This window comes from Sciurus vulgaris (assembly GCF_902686455.1).
Source record: "Sciurus vulgaris genome assembly, chromosome: 2".
In the NCBI taxonomy this organism is placed as follows: domain Eukaryota; kingdom Metazoa; phylum Chordata; class Mammalia; order Rodentia; family Sciuridae; genus Sciurus; species Sciurus vulgaris.
The window spans coordinates 148,219,162-148,241,299 of NC_136462.1; the positions used below are offsets into that span (position 1 = coordinate 148,219,162).

At 38.9% G+C, this 22,138-nt stretch overlaps 1 protein-coding gene across 4 annotated transcripts in view; it reads right to left on the minus strand.

The window, feature by feature from the left end:
* Positions 1 to 22,138, minus strand: part of AP3S2 (adaptor related protein complex 3 subunit sigma 2) — a 52,598-nt gene that overhangs the window by 17,903 nt on the left and 12,557 nt on the right. For 3 of the 4 annotated variants that reach the window (XM_079125544.1, XM_079125541.1, XM_079125542.1), the window contains exon 4: positions 19,049 to 19,120. The exons of the other annotated variant lie outside the window; for it this stretch is intronic. In XM_079125544.1, the coding sequence (XP_078981670.1) occupies positions 19,049 to 19,120 (72 nt within the window). The remainder of the gene's footprint in view (positions 1 to 19,048; positions 19,121 to 22,138) is intronic. 4 annotated transcript variants of the gene reach the window in all.

The following is a 22,138-nucleotide window of genomic DNA, read 5'->3' on the forward strand; positions in this document are numbered from 1 at the left end:
AAATATGGTGGTGAATAAGACAGTCCAATCCCTACCTTCATAGTACTCTCTAGTGGAGAAAACCAACACAATAATGAAATACTATGTGTAGGCACATTCTAAGCACTTTACACAGATTGAACCTGCTCAATCATCATATGAGCCAGGTGCCATGATACACAGGTTTCTGAGGTATAAGCCTACAGTTCATAGGAGGAAGAGTCAGGATTCAAGCTTGGCCATGCAGGCGCTGGAGTCTGTGCTCTTAACCATGCAAATAAGCAAAAACTCAACCCCACAGATGCCATGGCAAAGTAGTTAAAGGTGCTGGGGGAACCAGATAAGACTGCCTACTATGGGTGGAAGGTGAGTGCTAGGAATCACCTGGTAAGGATGAACCTTCCTTGAAGGGTGGGATTGAACTGTCTGTCTGGAGCTGTAGGGGGCGAGAGGTTCTATTTTGGAGTATGAAGTGCAGTGAGTTCAGATGGCAACTAAGGAGTCAACCAGCAGACATATTAGTGAAGTCATGGGATTGCAGGAGATTTCCTGAGAAGAAAGTGTCTAAAAGAGGGACCCTCTAGGAGATAAGAAACCCAGAAGATCAGAAATGGTCAGGAAACTAGAAAAAAAAAAAAAAAAAAAAAAAAAAACCACCTGGTGAACGTGTGTCATGGAAACTAAGAACAAAAACTGTTTTAAGAATGAGGAAGCATCAAAAAATCTCTGTGAAAATGGGTCCTGGAAAGTGTCCAGCAACACAGAGGACAAGGCTCTCCACATGGCACTGTTGTCTACTCCTTCAAACTCCCACACCCAGTTTTCCAACCCACTGCTCTTAATCTAAGACAGTACCACTCCCACCCCAGAGGGTCTCTGGAAATGGATCAGGTAGGGGCCCCACTGGTATTCAACAGGAGGGGCCAGGGATACTGAACACCAGCAATTCAATAAATCATACAACCCAAAATGACAACATTGTCTCTGCCAGGAGACCCATTGTCTAGTCAGGTTTTATGTGTAGCTTCAAATCTCTGTGGCCCTCATCCCTACCACACACATATCCTCCCCACCTTCTGTCACACCTTGAGCCTTTGTTCTTACTGTTTTATCTCCTAAGATTTTGGTTTTGGAAAAAGAAATTGACAAATAATATGCATTTTTTATCTATCTTAACAGTCATGCTTTAAAATTTTCAAATCTGTGGCTTAGAATGTGGGTTTTAAAGTTTCAGATACTTTTAGCTTAAGCCTGTTTCCTCATCTGTTACACAGGAGGACTATCACCTGTCTCATAAAAGATAACTAAGAAAAACCCAGCACAGTACTTGGCACCTGCTCAACCAACATTAATTTGCCTTTCTATGACTCCTTCCCCCCCCCCCCCCACTTTTTGCAGTATTGGGGATCGAACCGAGGGTCCCATGCATGCTAGGCAACTGTCCTACCACTGAGCAACATCCCCAATCCCTCCCTTAATGATTTCTTTTCTCCCAGAATTTATAAGGTCCTCATTATTCTTCTCACTTGGCACTGATCTTCTACCTCATATTGCCAGTGTTTTCTTCCCAGCTATCTGAATATGGCAAGTCATACCTGGGAGGCTTGGCACTCAGGCAGGGGTCTGCCTGATATGCTCCCTTATCTAGGGCCCCAAATTCTCATCTACCCTGCCTTCCTCCATTTTAAAGCCTGGCCTCAGAAATAGCTATTTCTTCAAAGTTTCATTTTTCTCTACCTCTGATTAATATCATTAAATAAAAGAACTGTGATGAGGTACTGTATCAGTCTATATAAATAATATATATGCCCTTTGAATGTATAAAATGCAATATGCAGATATTCTATGTATATGTGACTAAGGCAGTGCTTGTGAATGCTCCTATAAAAAGCAGTGTATGATGAGGGTTCCCTCATACAACATCATGCCTGCAGGGAAAGGTGTTTCCCAAGGATGTTGTCTACTCTGAGACCATCAGATGACCAAGTGACCTATTTTCTAGTCAAACTATGAGCTTTTTCAGGTAGAGAATCTGTCTAAAAAGACTAATTTTATTTTTATCTTCATTATTTTTGTATCTCCATATTTAGCGATTCCCTTCTTGCAGTGAATGCTTAATAAATGTTTGCTGTTTTAATAATCAAAGAGAAAAAGACAAAAAACACTTTCAACAGACATCAGTATTTCTAACAAGACCAGAGTCAATGTGAGGGGAGACAGTCTGCACAAAGCCCACACAAGAAGGGAGGCTCTTTCCTCAGGGAAGCAATTTATTCTGTCAGAGAATTTTAATTTCTTGAGTCACCTTAAATTCACATGGGAAATATGTAAGAAATAAATACCAAATATTCTGTTAGACATGCTTTTCCTTAAGATTCAACATATTTCCTTCTTATAAAAGCAAATCCCTATTTTTGTTAATATTACAATTTCTAGGTTCCTGTCTATAAAGTACTACTGAATCAAACATCAGCTTTCTCTCTGAAAGAACAGGTGAAAAAAACTGAGGCAGTCATTAGTAATATTCAAAACTATTCCAGGGGAACCACCATTTGACCCAGTTATCCCACTCCTCAGAATATACCCAAAGGACTCAAAATCAGCATCCTACAGTGACACAGCCACATCAATGTTTATAGCAGCTCGATTCACAATAACTAAACTGTAAAACCAACCTAGGTGTCCTTCAACAGATGAACAGATATAGAAAATGTGGTATATACACAAAATGGAATATTACTTGGCCATAAAGAAGAATGAAATTATGACATTTACTGGTAAATGGATGGAACTGGAGACTATCATGCTAAGTGAAATAAGCCAATCTCAAAAAACCAAACGTCAAATGTTCTCTCTGATATGCAGATGCTAACACACAATGGGATGGGGGAGAGAACAGAAGGTCATTGGATAAGACAAAGGGGAATGAAGGGAAAGGAAGGGGATAGGAAGAGGAAAGACATTTGAATGAATCAGACCTAACTTTCCTATGTTCATATATGAACACAAGACCAGTGTTAACTCCACATCATGTACGACCACAAGAATGGGAAGTTATACTATGTGTATGTATAACATATCAACATACATTCTATCATGTATAACTAAAAAAACACACATAACCAAACTCCAAAGGGAGGTTCTCCTCCCTTCTGGGCATAGAGTAGGACTGCACTTACCTAACCCCTTGGGCACAGGCATCTGTCTTAAACTGAGTACTGAAATGTGAATATAATGGGTCAACATACGAGTATCCAGGTAGAAACACAAGGTGAAAAGGACTTTCATCAGTTTGGATTCCCAGGTGACTACAGTAAAGAGACACACCACTATGGCCACAAAACATGAGTGAGACATAAATCCTGTTATACGCTATTAGGATTTTTGGAGTTATGGATTACTGGGTCTAGGCTGCCTGATAGAAAATCAAGCCCAGCTTAGGGTTCTTCACCAGGGATCAAGAAGTTCTGCTCCTTTTCTCAGAGTCGCCTCATCCTCTTCTGTAATGTAAGGAATAAGAGCAAAAACAGTAGAATCAAATCTCAATTCCAGCCTTGAAGGACACTTACAAAGAGCAGCCAACATGGTATATAGTTTTTTTTCATGTGCAACTCATGAAGTAATACCACTGGTAATTACCTTTGCTCTTAAATGGCTTAACACCAGATTTTACTGAAAAGGCTGGCTGATGTAATAACTCTATAAGTCAAATTTTGCTGTTTTGTGTACAATAGTAGCACACTGCTCTTAACTAGTAATAAAGAATGACTAAACAAACCAAAGAGGCTCCTGTTATTTCAAGTAGCAGGCAACCAATGGGAGTTTGCATGGAGGCAGCGCAAAGTTGAAATAAGGACAGTGTGTACTGGGGAGATATTAGGTGTAGTTTGAAGTAATCTTTTCTTTTTTTCTTTTTTAAACGAACTACAGAAATCTTGGAAATTTAAGAAATCATTACTTGTAATCTCTGTTAGTTGTCCTGAGAGAATACAATACTGGCCTCTGAAACATATGCATCTGTAGCCAACATTAAGGAGTGAAGACATCGAATAGATAGTATCTGGGTCTTTGACAACAGTAACAAACTGCTGTCTAAATCTTCCTTTAACCTGCCCTCCAGCTGGCCCTTGGGCATATGAGATAATAAATTTCCTCATCACTTAAGCAAAAAACCCCAACCCTGATACAAAATTCTTATCTATCAAGCATCAGCAGAGAAGGGCTGGAGATGCCACGCAGGCTGCCATGCTTCGGCTCCCCTCTTCTCTCTCAGATTAGAGAAACAGGTGGTTAGGGATGGTCAGACATGCCAACCAGCACCTTTTACAAGAACTAAACCTCAAACAGAATGTCTTGTTCTTCTAGAACAAAACAACTCCTCCTCCTTCATCAAAAACACAAAATATGTGCCCTTCACTCTTCCACATCTGGAAAACAGGAATCAAGTTACCTGTTTCAAAATCACTAGGGTGTGGAGAGCATTAATGAGCCTTGTTATCATTAGATCTGTCCCCAGAAGGGACATCTGATGAATACAATCCTTTATTACTGTTATGATCCTTTCATCTCAGCACTCACATGTTCAGTTTAGAACACTTGGCATTTTCCCATTTCAGCAAAATACTCAGCAGCAATTTTAATCCCATACTACCAGGTTTTCCTAGGCAAGCCTAGCAGGAAGCATAGGTTCTGCTCTCCTGAGAGAACCCAGTGCAGACTGAAATCTGTAAAGAGGACAATACTGTCTAACCCAGCTACTGAATTATGACTTTTGATGACTAAATCTGGAAAGACCAATTAAGTTCCAAGTACCACTTTGCCTTTGAGACACTGGTAGATTAGAACATTAGGTCATCTACATAGTTTTCTTCAAACAAAACTCAATTTACCATAATTAACACCAACACCCAACTCAGTCATGATATTGAGCTGTGTTGAGGGAATTCGGAAAACAAAGGGGAATAAATTGCCCTGGGCAAGATAAATTCCAAACAGCACAGTCAAGAATTGATGGTTACCCTGAAGACCATGAAATCAGGCCTTTCTCCAGCCTCTGACAGTTTAAATCACAAATTTTATGGTTAAAATCTTGGGAACTCTTTGGTAACATTCCCCTGAAGAGTAGCCCCACTCAGTAAAAAAAACCATGCTAGAGTCAGTGGGGGATACAAGGGTAAAAATAAAAATGACGGTGTAATCAAGCAGAGAAAACATCCAAACATATAAATTAGGGTTCCACAGGGATAGATATTTTACTATACCAGGATCCAAAAAGATCACAATGGGCTAGGTGATGAGGACAAGCTCCAGGGTGGTAGGATTTGAGCTGAGTTTGAATGACAGGCAGGATTCAGCATATGAAAAGATGCGAAGTCAATTTGGGGAGAGTACAGAGGCAGGAACTACAAAAGTGATTAAGACCTGGCAGAAGAAGCAGAGAGTATCTGGCAAGAAGCAATGCTACATAAAGCCAAGACAGGACAGGGACAAACTATCCTGGAGAGCCTTGACTATCTGGCCAAGGAGTAGTTCAGGAAAACATTAATTCTAGTACGTAAAGTCCAAAAAACAAAACAAAAAAAACTCAAAAAACAAAAAAAGGAAGGGAGACTAAGGTTACAGAATCTGATAGGCACACATGAAGTCAAGAGACATGAAAACTAAAGATAATACTTGAATCATAATCAAAATTGAGATTTAGAATGAATCAAACATTACCCTATGTAAATTTATGATTACACAAATGGTATGCCTTTACTCCATGTACAGAGAAACAACATGTATCCCATTTGTTCACAATAAAAAAAACTGAAATTTAAAAAATATGATATATAAAGTACATTACCAAGAAAACTGGGGAAGTTTTAATATAAACTAATATTGGAAAACAGGTTTTATTAATGTTAAATTTCCCAAGTATATTAATTATACATAATTATACACAACATATTATGATAATCAGGAAAAAGCTATAGGATTTGATGATTAGGAAACTATCCAAGAATTTTGGGCAGGAGTGAAAACCAGGCTACAGAGTTCTAGAAAGAGAACAGGTGAAGGAGACCCGAAAGACTGGATGTAAAGTACTCGCTCAGTCAAGAAAATTGTCTTGAATGAAATAAGGAAATGAAACTACAGTTAGGAGGGAGCAACAGATATACAGGGAGAGCTATAGTCTATGAGAGGTCAGAGCATCTGGGAATTTGTAGAAACAAAAACAAAGACACCTCAAAAACTAGTTAAAAGGCAAGATTATGGTACATGTTGGGAAGAGACAAGAAGAAAAGGACAGAAAAAGTGAAAAAAAGAATATTAACAAAAACAATTTAGGAAACTGACAAATTGCAAGATGAGAAATAAGCAACCTGCCAAAGCAGCAAGAATTGGGTCCTATTTGATCTTTACACAAGCCTACGTTAGCCATATCCACATAAGGTGATGGGCAGCTACCCAAGACTAAGTTAATGCAGATCTCCTATGGCTAGGACCTGATGGGAGTTTCTGACTCCAAGGCGGGAAGAGTCTTCAATTAAGAAAGATGGAGCTCACAGTGATATTTCTATTGCCTTATGACAGGTCTTTTGCATATATAAGTAGAAATTTAAAAATGTATGCACATGTAACATACAGGTTCTATTATCAATAGAAGGCACACCTGATTTAGCAACTGCTTTTATATGAGGGCAAAGATAAACTGGAGAGGTTTCAAGATGGCAGCCTAGAGGGTGGCTGCATTTCATGTTGCTCCAGGACTCAGGATTCAAAAGAGGAGATATTGAGACACTTGGGACTAACTCAAAGCAGCCAAGTGACTCTCACCCGATGGGAAGGCGTCCCGGATGGGACGGTGGTCCCGGAACACAGGAAACTTTGTGAAGTAGAGCTGCCGGCGAGACGCCCCTCCCCCCGCTGAAGCAGTGAACTCGGACAACTGGGAGCGCCGTAAAGGAGGCCGCTCGGCACAGCGCTGGGACTCGGAGCAACCACTAGGGCTCCGGCGGCTGCCCAGGGGAGGAGTGGCGAGGAGAGCTGTGTGGACTCAGAACACCGGGGCCTGCCCTGAGGAGGAGGAGGAGGAGCGTGGCCACTTGGATTCGGAGTGACTGCACCAGAGCTACAGGCGGTTGCCAGAGGAGAAGCCGCGTGGCGAGCAGTTTGGACTCAGAACGACTGCTTCTGAACACCGGCGCCTGCCCTGGGGACGACGAGGAGGAGGAGCGTGGCCACTTGGATTCGGAGTGACTACACCAGAGCTGCAGGCGGTTGCCAGAGGAGGGGCTGCGCGGCGAGCTGTTTGGACTCAGACCACTTCTGAACACCGGGGCCTGCCCGGAGGAGTAGGAGGAGGAGGAGCGCGGCGGGTCGTGTGGACTCGCAGTGACTGCATTAGCGCTCCAGGCGGCTGCTCAGAGGAGAAGGCGAGTGGTGAGTTGTTTGGACTTAAAGCGACCGCTCCTGAACACAGGGGGGCTGCCTGGAGGAGAAGCGTGGTGGGTCGCTTGGTCTTGAGTGGCCACACCAGAGCTCCGGGCGGTTGCCCAGAGGACCTGTGCAGCGGGTCATGTGGATTCAGAGCCACTCAGAGCGACCGCTACTGAACACCCGGGGGGTTATCTGGAGAAGGAGGAGGAACGGGGAGGGTCACTTCGACTCGGAGTGATTGATTGCCCAGGGCTACGGGTGGTTGGTGGGAGGTGGAGGCACGCAGTGAGTTTCTTGGACTCCTAGTGACCGCACCGGAATACTGGGCGGCTGTCTGGAGGAAGAGGCGTGTGGCGGGTCTCTGGGACTCAGAGCGATTGTATGGGGCCCCAGGTGGCTGCTCAGAGGAGGGGCCGCATAGCCAGGCGATTGGGTGCAGAGCAGGGTCCCAGGATCTAGGAGGCTTCTTGATGGAAGAGCCGCACAGAGACAGGCTTAGGGCGGAGCGAAGGTTCCAGAACTGCGGGCAGATTCTCTGAGGAGGGGCAGCCTAAGGAGATTCATCTGCGAAGGGTGAGGCTCCCAGGCCCAGGAGGTAGGGCCGGGCCCCTGGGAACTTTGCAGAGGAAGGCAGCCCAGCCCAGGCGGTAGCTGTAAATTGAGGGGAACCTCTAGGAGGGAACTAACCAGCGAGACCTCCCCACTGGGTGAGTCTTCCCTGCCGGGTGAGGTTTCCCCACAAAGACGGTAAAACCAGAGACTCAGGCCCAAACAGGCCTTGCCTCAGCCCGCAGCCTAGGTCCCCTTTGGATGACCATTGGTCAACAAGTGGAGGCACCTCTGCCCACTAGCAGGGAATATACCCCACCTGAAGGCCACCACTCCTAGAGAGGCAGCTTCCTTGTGTTGCACCGCATTATCAACTTTCTCCAAGACTTCAGCCTACTGAAGGCTAAGGGGGGATATATATAGAAATCTTCAGGGACATTGTAAGTCAATAGAGGAAATCTGCAATATCTCAGCAGTCCACTGAAACCTGAACAATATGAGAAAACAAGGAAAGAAAATGCTGCAAACAAATCTAGATGTTACATCAATAAAACCCAATGACAGCATGGCAGAAGAAATGACAGAAAAGGAGTTCAGAATGTACATAATTAAAATGATCAGAGAAGCAAACGATGAGATGAAAGAGCAAATGCATGCACTGAATGATGAGATGAAAGAGCAAATGCAAGCATTGAATGATCGCACCAATCGACAGTTAAAAGAGCAAATACAGGAAGCAAAAGATCATTTCAATAAAGAGTTAGAGATATTGAAAAAAAACCAAACAGAAATCCTTGACATGAAGGAAACAATAAACCAAATTAAGAACTCCATAGAAAGCATATCCAATAGGATAGAACACCTGGAAGACAGAACCTCAGACATTGAAGACAAAATATTTAACCTTGAAAACAAAGTTGAACAAACAGAGAAGATGGTAAGAAATCATGAACAGAATCTACAAGAACTATGGGATATCATGAAAAGGACAAATTTAAGAATTATTGGGATTGAGGAAGGCCTAGAGAAACAAGCCAAAGGAATGAACAATTTATTCAATGAAATAATATCAGAAAATTTTCCAAATCTGAAGAATGAAATGGAAAATCAAGTTCAAGAGGCTTATAGGACTCCAAATACACAAAATTACAACAGACCCACACCAAGGCACATTATAATGAAAATACCTAACGTACAAAATAAAGACAGAATTTTAAAGGCTGTGAGAGAAAAGAACCAAATTACATTCAGGGGAAAACCAATACGGATATCAGCAGATTTTTCAATCCAGACCCTAAAAGCTAGAAGGGCCTGGAACAACATTTTTCAAGCCCTGAAAGAAAATGGATGCCAACCAAGAATCTTATACCCAGCAAAACTTACCTTCAAATTTGACGATGAAATAAAATCCTTCCATGATAAACAAAAGCTAAAAGAATTTACAAAAAGAAAGCCAGCATTACAGAACATTCTCAGCAAAATATTCCATGAGGAAGAGATGAAAAACAAAGAAGCAAATCAGCAAAGGGAGGAATTATCCTAAAGGAATTGTCAAATAAAGGAGGAAACAAGTTGTGTCAAACAAATAAATAAATAAAATTTAAAAAATGAACCAAATGACTGGGAAACCAAATCATTTCTCTATAATAACCCTGAATGTTAATGGCCTGAATTCATCAATCAAAAGACATAGACTGGCAGACTGGATTAAAAAGAAAGATCCAACAATATGTTGCCTGCAAGAGACTCACCTCATAGAAAAAGATACCCATAGACTAAAGGTGAAAGGATGGGGAAAAACATACCATGCACAAGGACTCAGCAAAAAAGCTGGAGTATCCATCCTCATTTCCGATAATGTGGACTTCAAGCCAAAGTTAGTCAGAAGGGATAAAGAAGGTCATTTCATACTGCTTAAGGGAAGCATAAATCAGCAAGATATAACAATCATAAACATCTATGCCCCAAACAGTGGCTCACCCATGTATGTCAAACAAATCCTTCTCAATTTCAGAAACCAAATAGACCATAACACAATAATACTAGGTGATTTTAACATGCCGCTCTCACCACTGGACAGATCTTCCAGACAAAAATTGAACAAAGAAACCATAGATCTCAATAACACAATCAATAATTTAGACTTAACGGACATTTATAGAATATACCATCCAACCAAGAGCGAATACACTTTCTTCTCAGCAGCACATGGATCCTTCTCTAAAATAGACCATATATTAGGCCACAAAGCTAATGTTAGCAAATACAAGAAGATAGAGACACTACCATGTATTCTATCAGATCATAATGGATTGAAGTTAGAAATAAATGAAAGAGTAAAACACAGAAACTATTCCAACACCTGGAGATTAAACAATATGCTATTATATGATGAATGGATAACAGAAGATATTAGGAAGGAAATTAAAAAATTCTTAGAGGTAAATGAGAACAAAGAAACATCATATCAAAATCTCTGGGACACTATGAAAGCAGTACTTAGAGGGAAATTTATTTCATGGAGCGCATTTAATAAAAGAAGTAAAACTCAACAAATAAACGACCTAACACTACAGCTCAAAGCCCTAGAAAAAGAAAAACAGAACAGCACCAAAAGTAGTAGAAGACAGGAAATAGTTAAACTCAGAGCTGAAATCAATGAAATTGAAACAAAAGAAACAATACAAAAAATTGACAAAATAAATAGTTGGTTCTTCGAAAAAATAAACAAAATTGATAAAACCTTTAGCCACACTGACAAAGAGAAGACGAGAGAAAACCCAAATCACTAAAATTCGGAATGAACAAGGAAATATCACAACAGACAGGATTGAAATACAAAACATAATTAGAAGCTATTTTGAAAATCTATACTCCAACAAAATAGAAAATTTCGAAGACATCAACAGGTTTCTAGAGACATATGAATTGCCTAAACTGAACGAGGAGGACATACACAATTTAAATAGACCAATTTCAAGTACTGAAATAGAAGAAGTCATCAAAAGCCTACCAACAAAGAAAAGTCCGGGACCAGATGGGTTCTCAGCCGAGTTCTACAAAACCTTTAAAGAAGAGCTCATTCCAATACTTCTCAAAGTATTCCATAAAATAGAAGAGGAGGGAACCCTCCCAAACTCATTCTATGAAGCCAATATCACACTGATACCTAAACCAGACAGAGACTCATCAAGGAAAGAAAATTTCAGACCAATATCCTTAATGAACATCGACGCAAAAATTCTCAACAAAATTTTAGCAAATCGCATACAAAAACATATTAAAAAGATAGTGCACCATGATCAAGTGGGCTTCATCCCAGGGATGCAAGGTTGGTTCAACATCAGGAAATCAATAAACGTAATTCACCATATTAATAGACTTAAAGTCAAGAATCACATGATTATTTCAATAGATGCAGAAAAAGCATTTGATAAAATACAGCACCCCTTCATGCTCAAAACACTAGAAAAATAGGGATAGTGGGAACATTCCTTAACATTGTAAAGGCCATTTATGCTAAGCCCATGGCTAATATCATTCTAAATGGTGAAAAACTGAAAGCATTTCCCCTAAAAACTGGAACAAGGCAGGGATGCCCTCTTTCACCACTTCTATTCAACATCGTTCTTGAGACTCTGGCCAGAGCAATTAGACAAACCAAAGAAATTAAAGGGATACGAATTGGAAAAGAAGAACTCAAACTATCCCTGTTCGCTGATGATATGAATATATATTTAGAGGAACCTGGAAATTCCACCAGAAAACTCTTAGAACTCATAAGTGAATTCAGTAAAGTAGCAGGTTACAAGATCAATGCTCATAAATCCAACGCATTTTTATACATAAGTGATGAATCTTCAGAAAGAGAAATTAGGAAAACTACCCCATTCATAATAGCCTCGAAAAAAATAAAATACTTGGGAATCAATCTCACAAAAGAGGTGAAAGACCTCTACAATGAGAACTATACAACACTAAAGAAAGAAATTAAAGAACACCTTAGAAGATGGAAAGATCTTCCATGTTCTTGGATAGGAAGAATTAATATTGTCAAAATGGCCATACTACCTAAAGTGCTATACAAATTCAATGCAATTCCAATTAAAATCCCAATGACGTACCTTACAGAAATAGAGCAAGCAATTATGAAATTCATCTGGAAGAATAAGAAACCCAGAATAGCTAAAGCAATCCTTAGCAGGAAGAGTGAAACAGGGGGTATTGCAATACCAGATCTTCAACTCTACTACAAAGCAATAGTAACAAAAACGGCATGGTATTGGTACCAAAATAGAAAGGTAGATCAATGGTACAGAATAGAGGACACGGACACAAACCCAAATAAATACAATTTTCTCATACTAGACAAAGGGGCCAAAAATATGCAATGGAGAAAAGATAGCCTCTTCAACAAATGGTGCTGGGAGAATTGGAAATCCATATGCAACAGAATGAAACTAAACCCATATCTCTCACCATGCACGAAACTAAACTCAAAATGGATTAAGGACCTCGGAATCAGACCAGAGACCCTGCAGATTATAGAAGAAAAAGTAGGTCCAAATCTTCACCTTGTTGGTCTAGGATCAGACTTCCTTAACAGGACTCCCATAGCACAAGAAATAAAAGCTAGAATCAACCACTGGGATAGATTCAAACTAAAAAGCTTTCTCTCAGCAAAGGAAACTATCAGCAATGCGAAGAAAGAGCCTACAGAGTGGGAGAATATCTTTGCTAATCATACTTCAGATAGAGCACTAATCTCCAGAATCTATAAAGAACTCAAAAAACTCTACTCCAAGAATTCAAATAATCCAGTCGACAAATGGGCTAAGGAAATGAATAGACACTTCACAGAAGATCTACAAGCAATCAACAAACATATGGAAAAATGTTCAACATCTCTAGTAATAAGAGAAATGCAAATCAAAACTACCCTAAGATTCCATCTCACCCCAATTAGAATGGCGATTATCAAGAATACGAGCAACAACAGGTGTTGGCGAGGATGTGGGGAGAAAGGTACACTCATACATTGCTGGTGGAGCTACAAATTAGTGCAGCCACTCTGGAAAGCAGTGTGGAGATTCCTTAGAAAACTTGGAATGGACCCTCCATTTGACCCAGCTATCCCACTCCTTGGCCTATACCCAAAGGACTTAAAATCAGCATACTACAGAGATACAGCCACATCAATGTTCATAGCTGCTCAATTTACAATAGCCAGACTGTGGAACCAACCTAGATGCCCTTCAATTGATGAGTGGATAAAGAAACTGTGGTATATATATACAATGGAATATTACTCAGCTATAAAGAATGATAAAATGATGGCATTTGCAGGCAAATGGATGAAATTGGAGAATATCATGCTAAGTGAGATAAGCCAATCTCAAAAAGCCAAAGGACGAATGATATCGCTAATAAGTGGAGGATGACACATAATGGGGGGGAGGGAAGGGTTAGTGTTAGGGTTAGAGTTAGGGTTAGGGAGGGGGGCAAGTATGGAGGAAGGAAGTACTGTATAGAGGGTAAAGAGGGGTGGGAGGGGTGGGGGGAAGGGAAAAAATAACAGAATGAATCAAACAACATTACTCTATGTAAATTTATGATTACACAAATGGTATGCCTTTATGCCATGTACAAGCAGAGAAACAACATGTATCCCATTTGTTTACAATAAAAAAAAAAAAAAAAAAAAAAAAGATAAACTGAAAATCTCATAAAAAGGAAGTCACCTGATGAAAAATACCTTCGGACATTCTAAAGCTGACTAAGGGAAGATTCTGACTCCTTGCACCATCATTTCCCAGTGCCACATAAACTAAAAATAAACAGTTTTATAAACAGTAAGCTAAATTTGCAGCAGTAGCAAAATACTTTATGGAACTTATTTGAAGATAAGACATATCAGAACAAGCAACATTTTTATGGCTTTTAATTTCCTTTTAAAAGCCATGTCCAATAAAAATAGGACTGGAATTACTTTATGCCTTAGCAGATATCCTCACAGATGTTTAAGAAGCAGCATTAGAATAATGAGGCAAAAAATCATGATTACCTCAAGAGATGGAAAAAAAGCTTTTAATGAAATTTAACATCCTTTCAAGATTAGAAATCCACTAGGAAGAGAAGGGGAAAAAAATTTCTTAACCTGATTAAAAAACATTTACAAAAACCCTATAGCAAATACTATACTTCATAGTGAAAGCTCCTTTTGAATAGGAATAAGACAGGATGCCCATTATCCCCACTTCTATTCAATACAACACTGGAGATCCTAGTCAGCAGAGTAAGGAAGGAAGAAAAAAAAAAGATGAAAAGGTACAAGGGATAGAAAGAAATAAGCAAAATGTTTACAGATAAAACAGGAGCAGGAAGAATTTAATATAACTTCTGCTTTTGATATCAACAAATAAAAACAGTGATTTTCTATATAGTACCAATAAATAAAAAATGAATATTCCAAGTACCATATACATAAAAAATAGGTTGGGATTGTGGTTCAGTGGTAGAGCACTTGCCTAGCATACATGAGGCCCTGGGTTTGATCACAAGCACCACACAAAAAAAGAAAAACATAACAAAACCCCCACATATATCTAGGGTAAAATTTATTTAAACATATGTAAAACTTCTATAGGGACAAAATTATAAATGTTCACTGAGAAACTTCAAAGACCTAAAGAAATGGCAAAATATACCATACTATGGGTAAAATCTGACACTGTAAAAATGTAAATTCTCCTCAAACATTCCATGGATTTGATGCAATTGTAATCAAAATCCCAACAGGGCTGTGTGTAGATCATTTATAAGCAGACTCTAAAAAGAAAAGACCAAGAATAGTCAAGCTACTCTTAAAGAAGAAGAAAGTGAATATAATTTCCTCTCTTAACAGTTTCAAAAACATCTTAAAAAGCTATAGTAATTAAAACAATGTGGTATGGAATAGAACTAGGAAAATGGAATAGAGTATAAAAAACAGATCCACAGGGATATGGATTCTTATTTCATCATAAAGGTGACACTGAAGAGAAAGGAGCATCTTTTCAACAGTAGTGCTAGAATCCTCAGGTGCCTATATTAGGAAAAAAAGTGACACTGGACCTTCCATACACTCCAGGTGAATTGTAATTTTAAAGCTTTTATAGAAGTTTTTGTTGTTGTTTGTTTTTACACTACTGGGAATCAAACTCAGGGCCTCACGAATGTCAGGTAAGTTGAGTTACATCACCAGCACCAAAAGATATTTTTATAACCAAAGGGGAAAAAAGATTTCCCAAACAAGACATGAAAGCTCCTAAAAAGACTGATAAATTCTCCCCAAATTCAAATTAAGAACTTCTGTTAATCAAAAGGGGAATGATATTACAAACGTAAGAGCTAAGCATAGTGGTACATGCCTGCAGTACCAACTATTAGAAAGGCTAAGGCAGGAGGATTGTGGGTTCAAAGCCAGCCTTAACAACTTAGCAAAGCTGTAAGCAACTTGGCAAGAAAGACTGTATCTCCCCCCCCAAAAAAAAAAAAAAAAAAAATTAAAAGGGTCCGGGATGTGGCTCAATGGTTCAATCCCTGGTACCAAAATGAAAAGAACTTCTATGACTAGACATGGTGGCGCATACTATCCCATGAACCTGGGAAGTTGAGGCAGGAAGATTGCAAGTTTAAAGCTAGCCTCAGCAATTTAATGAGGCCCTAAACAATTTAGCATGACCCTGTCTCAGAACAAAAAATTAAAAAGGGAATGTAGCTCAGTGGTTAAGCACCCCTGGGTTTGATCACTGGTAGTTAAAAATAAATGAATGAATTAAAAAGAACTTCTACAAATAGAATTTTAAAAGACAATCTAATAGAAAAATGAACAAAGACCAAGGCAGTAAACACTTCACCAAAAAGGATCTCCCAATGGCCAATAAACATAAGAAACAATGCTCATTTTCATGAATTATAAGAGAAATTCCAGGCATGTCACAATGCAATGCCACTACGCATCTACCAAACTTATCAAAATTGACCACTTGGGGGCACTCTCCTTCACCCTCACTCAGGACCCAGGCAGAGGGTCTGTGTCCATGTTTCATCCATGACTGTCAACACAGAAAAACAAGGCAGACCTGTGCACTGGTTCTTAAAGCTTTTCTTAGAAGTGACATGCACCACTTTCACTTACGTTTCATTAGCTAAATTCACATTTTAACTAAAACAAGTCACACAGTTATACTTAATTTAAGAGGGCACAGAATTATAATTCTACCATATGTCCTGAAAATATCTGATGAATGGTTCTGATGATGACCACACTGAGAATATAAATTTCTGGTAAGGATATGGAGGCATGGGAACACTCAGCTCAATGGTGGGAAAGTATACTGATACAACCACTCTGGAGAAGTCTGGAAATACCTAAAAAAGTGGCAGGTATTGTGGCTTATAAGCAGTGAGGCTTACCAGGTCTTAGGCCTCAGGTTTGTCTTTTGCCAGTGCTGCTGCCCAACAGGAACTTCATGCTTCCCCTTCTCCTTTTTAGGGGTCCCATCTATGACCCAGCAATTCCACTATCAAGAGTTTTAACTGGTCAGGTACAGTGGCCCATGCCTGTAATACCAGCAGCTTGGGAGGCTGAGACAGGAGATAGAGAGTTCAAAGCCAGCCTCGGCAAAAGTGAGGCATTAAGCAACTCAGTGAGACCCTGTCTCTAAATAAAATACAAAATAAGGTTGGGGATGTGGCTCAGTGGTCAAATGCCCCCGAGTTCAATCCCCGAAAACAACAACAAAAAATAAATAAATAAAAGAGTTATAACTACTACAAGTGAAATGTATGATAGCATACACTTTCAATAATATTCATGCCAGAATATTTCATACACAATCTAAATTTATGTATCAAAGAATGGATAAATCATAGTATATTCATATAATGGACTCCTATGCAGAATGAAATGAAATCTTCTAAGGCAACTCACAACAAACTGGATTCTTACAACTAACACCAAGCAAAGGAGTAAGACACAAAATATTTTATAATTCTGAAAGTCACCTTGGAAGCACTTGGAAGCATGACCTAGGATGGACTGGGAGGGCTCCCCCTCCTCCCAGTAAGAGGAACTGCACTCGAGTTCAATTTTCCATAATACCTACCACTGTCTCCTCAAAGTGTATCATCCCACAGGTCCTCAAGTTTTCAGGTATCTAGCATCTCAAACTTCTATAAACAGCAGATATGCAAATGCAGACTGTTTGGTGTCTAAGAACTTTGTGTATCTCTTTACTCCCACAGTTGCCTGACAGAGAGAGCACTGAGGGAACAGTCAAGAAGGAGCCACTCCAGCAGAAACCAGCCCCAACGCACCTCCAGGGGGAAAATGGGAGGATGAGGGATCTATACTTTTCTTCTCTTGCTTGGAAAATTCCCCTTCACCCAGTAAAGTTTTTCCCTTAATCTATGCTCTGAGAAACTGAAAAACTTCATCTCTGGCTTAGTAAACAATAGGTAGCATCCACAAAGAAACTCACATCAGGTGGTAACCACCAAGGTAACACCTCATATTTTACCAAAAAACTTTTTTTTAGTTGTCAATGGACCTTTATTTTAATTAATTAATTAATTAATTAATTAATTAATTAATTAATTATTTGTGGTGCTGAGAATCAAACTGAGTGCCTCATGCATGCTAGGCTAGCACTCTACTACTGAGCTCCAACCCCAGCCCCATATTGTACAATTTTAACAGTGTTTTAAAATAATAACAACAAGGCAGATGGAGGACACTCCTCCATTCCCCTCATAGTCTCAAGTTTCTTAATATTAATTTTTTTTTCTCTCTCTCACTAGTACAGAAGAGAACTAGATTTGGACTATTACTCTCCTTAACAGAATTACAACACAGCAGCACATTTAATAACTGACAAGCAAAAATAATTCTAGTACTTGCAAAGAGAAAGGACTAAGAGATCTCTGAAATTTCCAAGATCCTTTCAAATGAAAAGGAGAGCGACTACCTCAAAATCATCAGTGAGCTCTGGACACCTCGCAAGCTCTCAAAGTCTCATGTGACATATCTAAAGAAGAGGATTCCATGATTCTCCTACACCAAGCTGCTGATGAAGCTGAAGCCAGAGTCAAGTTGGATGTTCAAAGAAAACTTCACACCTTTCCAACATCGAAATAAGAATGCACTGACTGGAACAGCCCAGACAGTGGCACCTACAAATCCTGGTAGAGTCAACTGAGACTGAAGAAGATCCTACTAAAAACAAGAGATTCCCCTAGATGGCAACTGCTACTAAAGATAGATCTCAAAACTGCTCTGTCATGATGAAAGCAGATTAATGAAGGATCATGGCCAATGAGCAGTAGTTTCCCAAAATTCTATCTTGCTCCAAGGGCCATGAACCATAGTGACAACAATTAGTTGATTCACCAACAAACACTAGGGACAGCATGCGCCCAGCTGGATAAAATAATGTTTCCATCCCCTTGCTGGCTATCACCTATGTTTAATTTGGCACCAAAGGACAAAGACCATGTCACAATTATGCTAGAAAAACAAATCTGAAAACACTACTTGTTCTCAATTCTGCCTCTGAGTGTGCTTTCCAACAGTTATTACTTGACCTCAAATTATGTCACAGGTATATTAGTCACTATATTACTCCTTAGGAAAGATAAATTTTACTAAGTCATAGCCCCTGTATTATGATTATTCCAAAGATTCATTATCACTGGACTACGCCTACGAAACTTATTTTATAAGCAACATAAAACTATGTATCTTCACCTTCGGCCAGGTGGCCACTTACTCTAGAGTCATCACAGTCCTATACCAAGAAATCTGTGAACATAAATGAACCACAACATGGGCCCAGCCCAGTGAAAATCTTGTAGATGCTAAAACCATTAATAGATCTTAGAAAAAAAAAAAAAAAGCCCAAAACTATTAAACAGAAGTTATTAAATATAAACAGGTTCTATGACTATGTCAGAGTAAAAACCAAGAGAAAGAACATGAACATGTAGAGATGTAGAGGTGGCTAGAGATACCATAGGATCATAGTTTTTCAGTAACCCTGCTTGGGAGAGAATATACCTTATCCATATGGAAGATCAAATCCAATTCACATACATTTTCAAAACACTTATCCAGAGTCTCTACAAAAACCTAGAAAACAAGGAGAAATAAAGAACAGAAATGAGAACATATTCACAGCTTCATAAATGTCACATTTGAAATTATCCCAATTCAGGGGGACAACCTAAGACAGAAAAACCTTATTTCTGGTATAGCAATACAACTAAGCAGACACACATGGCTTTCTTTCCTTTGTTATAAGATGCTAATTATATAAAAGAAAAACAAATTAAAATATAAATAATTTATAATTCCATGTCCTTTCCTAAGCCTCGGTATACACATCTATAAAAAAATTTTCATTATTGCAATGTTAACAACTGTTGTCTGTTCCATTTAATTAACTTTAAAACATCTTTCCATGAATCAACAATTTACACATTTGACGTTTACACTATTTTTCGCTTTGTTGTTTTCATTTTGTTGTGGATTGAACCCAGGGGTGCTCAACTACTGAGTCACATCCCCAGCCTTTTCTATTTTTTGAGACAGGGCTTCACTAAGTTGCTGAAGCTAGCTTTGAACCTGCAATTCTCCTGCTTCAGCCTCCCGAGTTGCTGGGATTACAGGCATGCACCACTGTACCTGGCTATTTTTTACTTTTTAACTTAACTTTTTAGTATAACATAAAAATGTACAAATGACATAGGTAGGTCTTAATTTTCAGAATAAATATAACTATATTACTATTATCCAGATATCTTAATTTTTTTTTGGATGGTAGTGCTGGGGAACAAACATAGGACCTTGCACATGGCAGGCTACCACTAAGCTATATCCTCAGCCCTTCCGATTTCTCTCTCAGAGAAAGACCTCATTTCAATAGCCTTGTAGTCAGTAATGTCATTAGTTGTTCAGTGCTACAGGAAACAGGTCTTATGTGAAGCCTCCAACTGACCAAAAGCAGCAGTATCCTGCTATGATCCAAGGTAGGTGACATGGGCAAACTGTCCTATGGTGGTTATTGGGGAGATCCACTAGGGCCTAATGCACATTGTTGGAGCTGATCTTGTTCATCTCTTCTCCACATAAGATATGGTTTCATCCAGGGCTCGACAGTTGTATTTTCCTAGGTGACTCTGATATCAAGAGGCAGGGGACAAAGAAGCTTCTGAAGTCCTACCCTGAGACTGCTAACCAGTGCTCAGTATTCTATTTTTTTGTTTTGTTTATCTTTCCAACTCCGTTTTCTACCTCTGTCTGTTCTGAGAGTCACTTAATTTGATTTTCTAACACTTAACTGAAGTAGGTTCTTGTTTCTTTCCCATTTCCTCTCAGGTTTCTAATTTCTAAGAGATCATTTTGTTCTGTTTTCATTTATTTAGCATCCATTTTTGTCTGTCTTGTTTCTCTGTAGGGGTGTTTGGGTTTTTTTTTTTTTTTTTTTTTTTTTTGTTCATTTTACCACTTTCCTTTCTTTGTATGGTGTCCACTTTTTCTAAGTTGCTTTTTAAGTATTGTTCATTTTGTCTCTTTCTTCCATATTACAGGTCTTCCTCTAATCCTTGTTTTTTTTTTTTTCTTTTTCATTCATCAGAATAAAAGGCTGATTGAAAAGCTCTACAATCATGCTACTTATTTACTGAAATTTAAAAATTTCTTTCTGCTTAAATTAGTCAAATTCTCCAGTGAATTTTTTCTATCTTCTGCCTGGAGAGTAAAGGACTAGCTGCCAGAAATTCGGGAACCAACAGCAGGAAAAGGGCTGCAAGGTTAGTGTCAGAAGGCATACATTCATTTAATCCCTCTTATTTGCATCATTGATCATGCCTGGTACCCCACAAACCAGAGACACTTTCTTTAACCCTCTGTAGGAAATAACCTGATACTTAGGAAAAGCAATTGCCCAGACAACTGGAAATGTATAGAGGACTTAGGGATCTAACTGGTTCCCAGATAGCTTTCTCTGTTCACTCCACTACCCCTGTTGAGACTATGCTGCCAGCTCTGTCCTTTCAGGACTCTGTAATATGTATCAGGTAGGTTTTTAGCTATCCCGACTGTTGCTTCCTTGGGCTCAGAAGCCCGCTGCTGTTTCTTGGGGGTAGTCTACTTTGCAGATATATAAAAGGTACAAGTAAAATAAATTCTAGTATAGCCAGCTTTCTGTATCCACAGGTTCCCCATCAGCAAATTCAACTAACTGTGAATGCAAAAATATTAAAAAACAACAAAACTGTGTACTGAACATGTTCAATCTTTTTCTTGTTGTTATTCCCTCAACAATTCATTATAACAACCATTTACATAGTATTACTCTCTATTAGGTATTGTAAGTAATCTAGAAGTGATTTAAAGTATATGGAAGGTTTTAGGTAGGTTAAATGCAAGTATTATGCTACTTTATAAGCACAACCAATCCCCTGAAGTTATGAAGGGACAACTACTCTATGTAGGATTTTTGGGTCTGCTGGCTTATATAGCTATTTCCATCTCCTAAACAAGAAAGAAATGTTATGTAGATACTCTTCAAAAGATCTTGCCTTTGGCACATAATCCAGCACAAATAAGCTAGGTGGTAAATGATAATAAAAATATTTTTTTAAAAAAGCAACAGCAAAACTACCAGATAACAGTTTTATAACCTAGGAGCTGTAAGTGAAAAGATCAACAGATTTAACTCCATAAAGTTAAAAAAACAATAGACTGGAGAAAATACTTGTAATAACTGTAACAAAAAATAGGATTTAGATTCACAAAGTTGGGGGAAAAAAAACCCAATACACACAAACGAATAAAACTAATGAGCCATAAGACAAGTGGATAAATAATGCAGTTAGACTTTTCCAAATACCAATGTCCAGTAAAAATAAAAAGATACACAGCCTCACTAGTATTCAGGAAAGTTTTAGAAAAAACAAGGAATTGCCCCTTTTTTTCACCCATCATATTGGCAAATATTTGAAAATAGTCTTAATATTCAAAAAAGTCAGTGAGGTTATGGGGAAACAAGCACATTACAATCCATTAGTAAGAATATCACAGGCAAATACTTTTTTAGGAGGCAATGTCGCAATATTTGTCAATTTGGAAAGCATACTGGGCTGT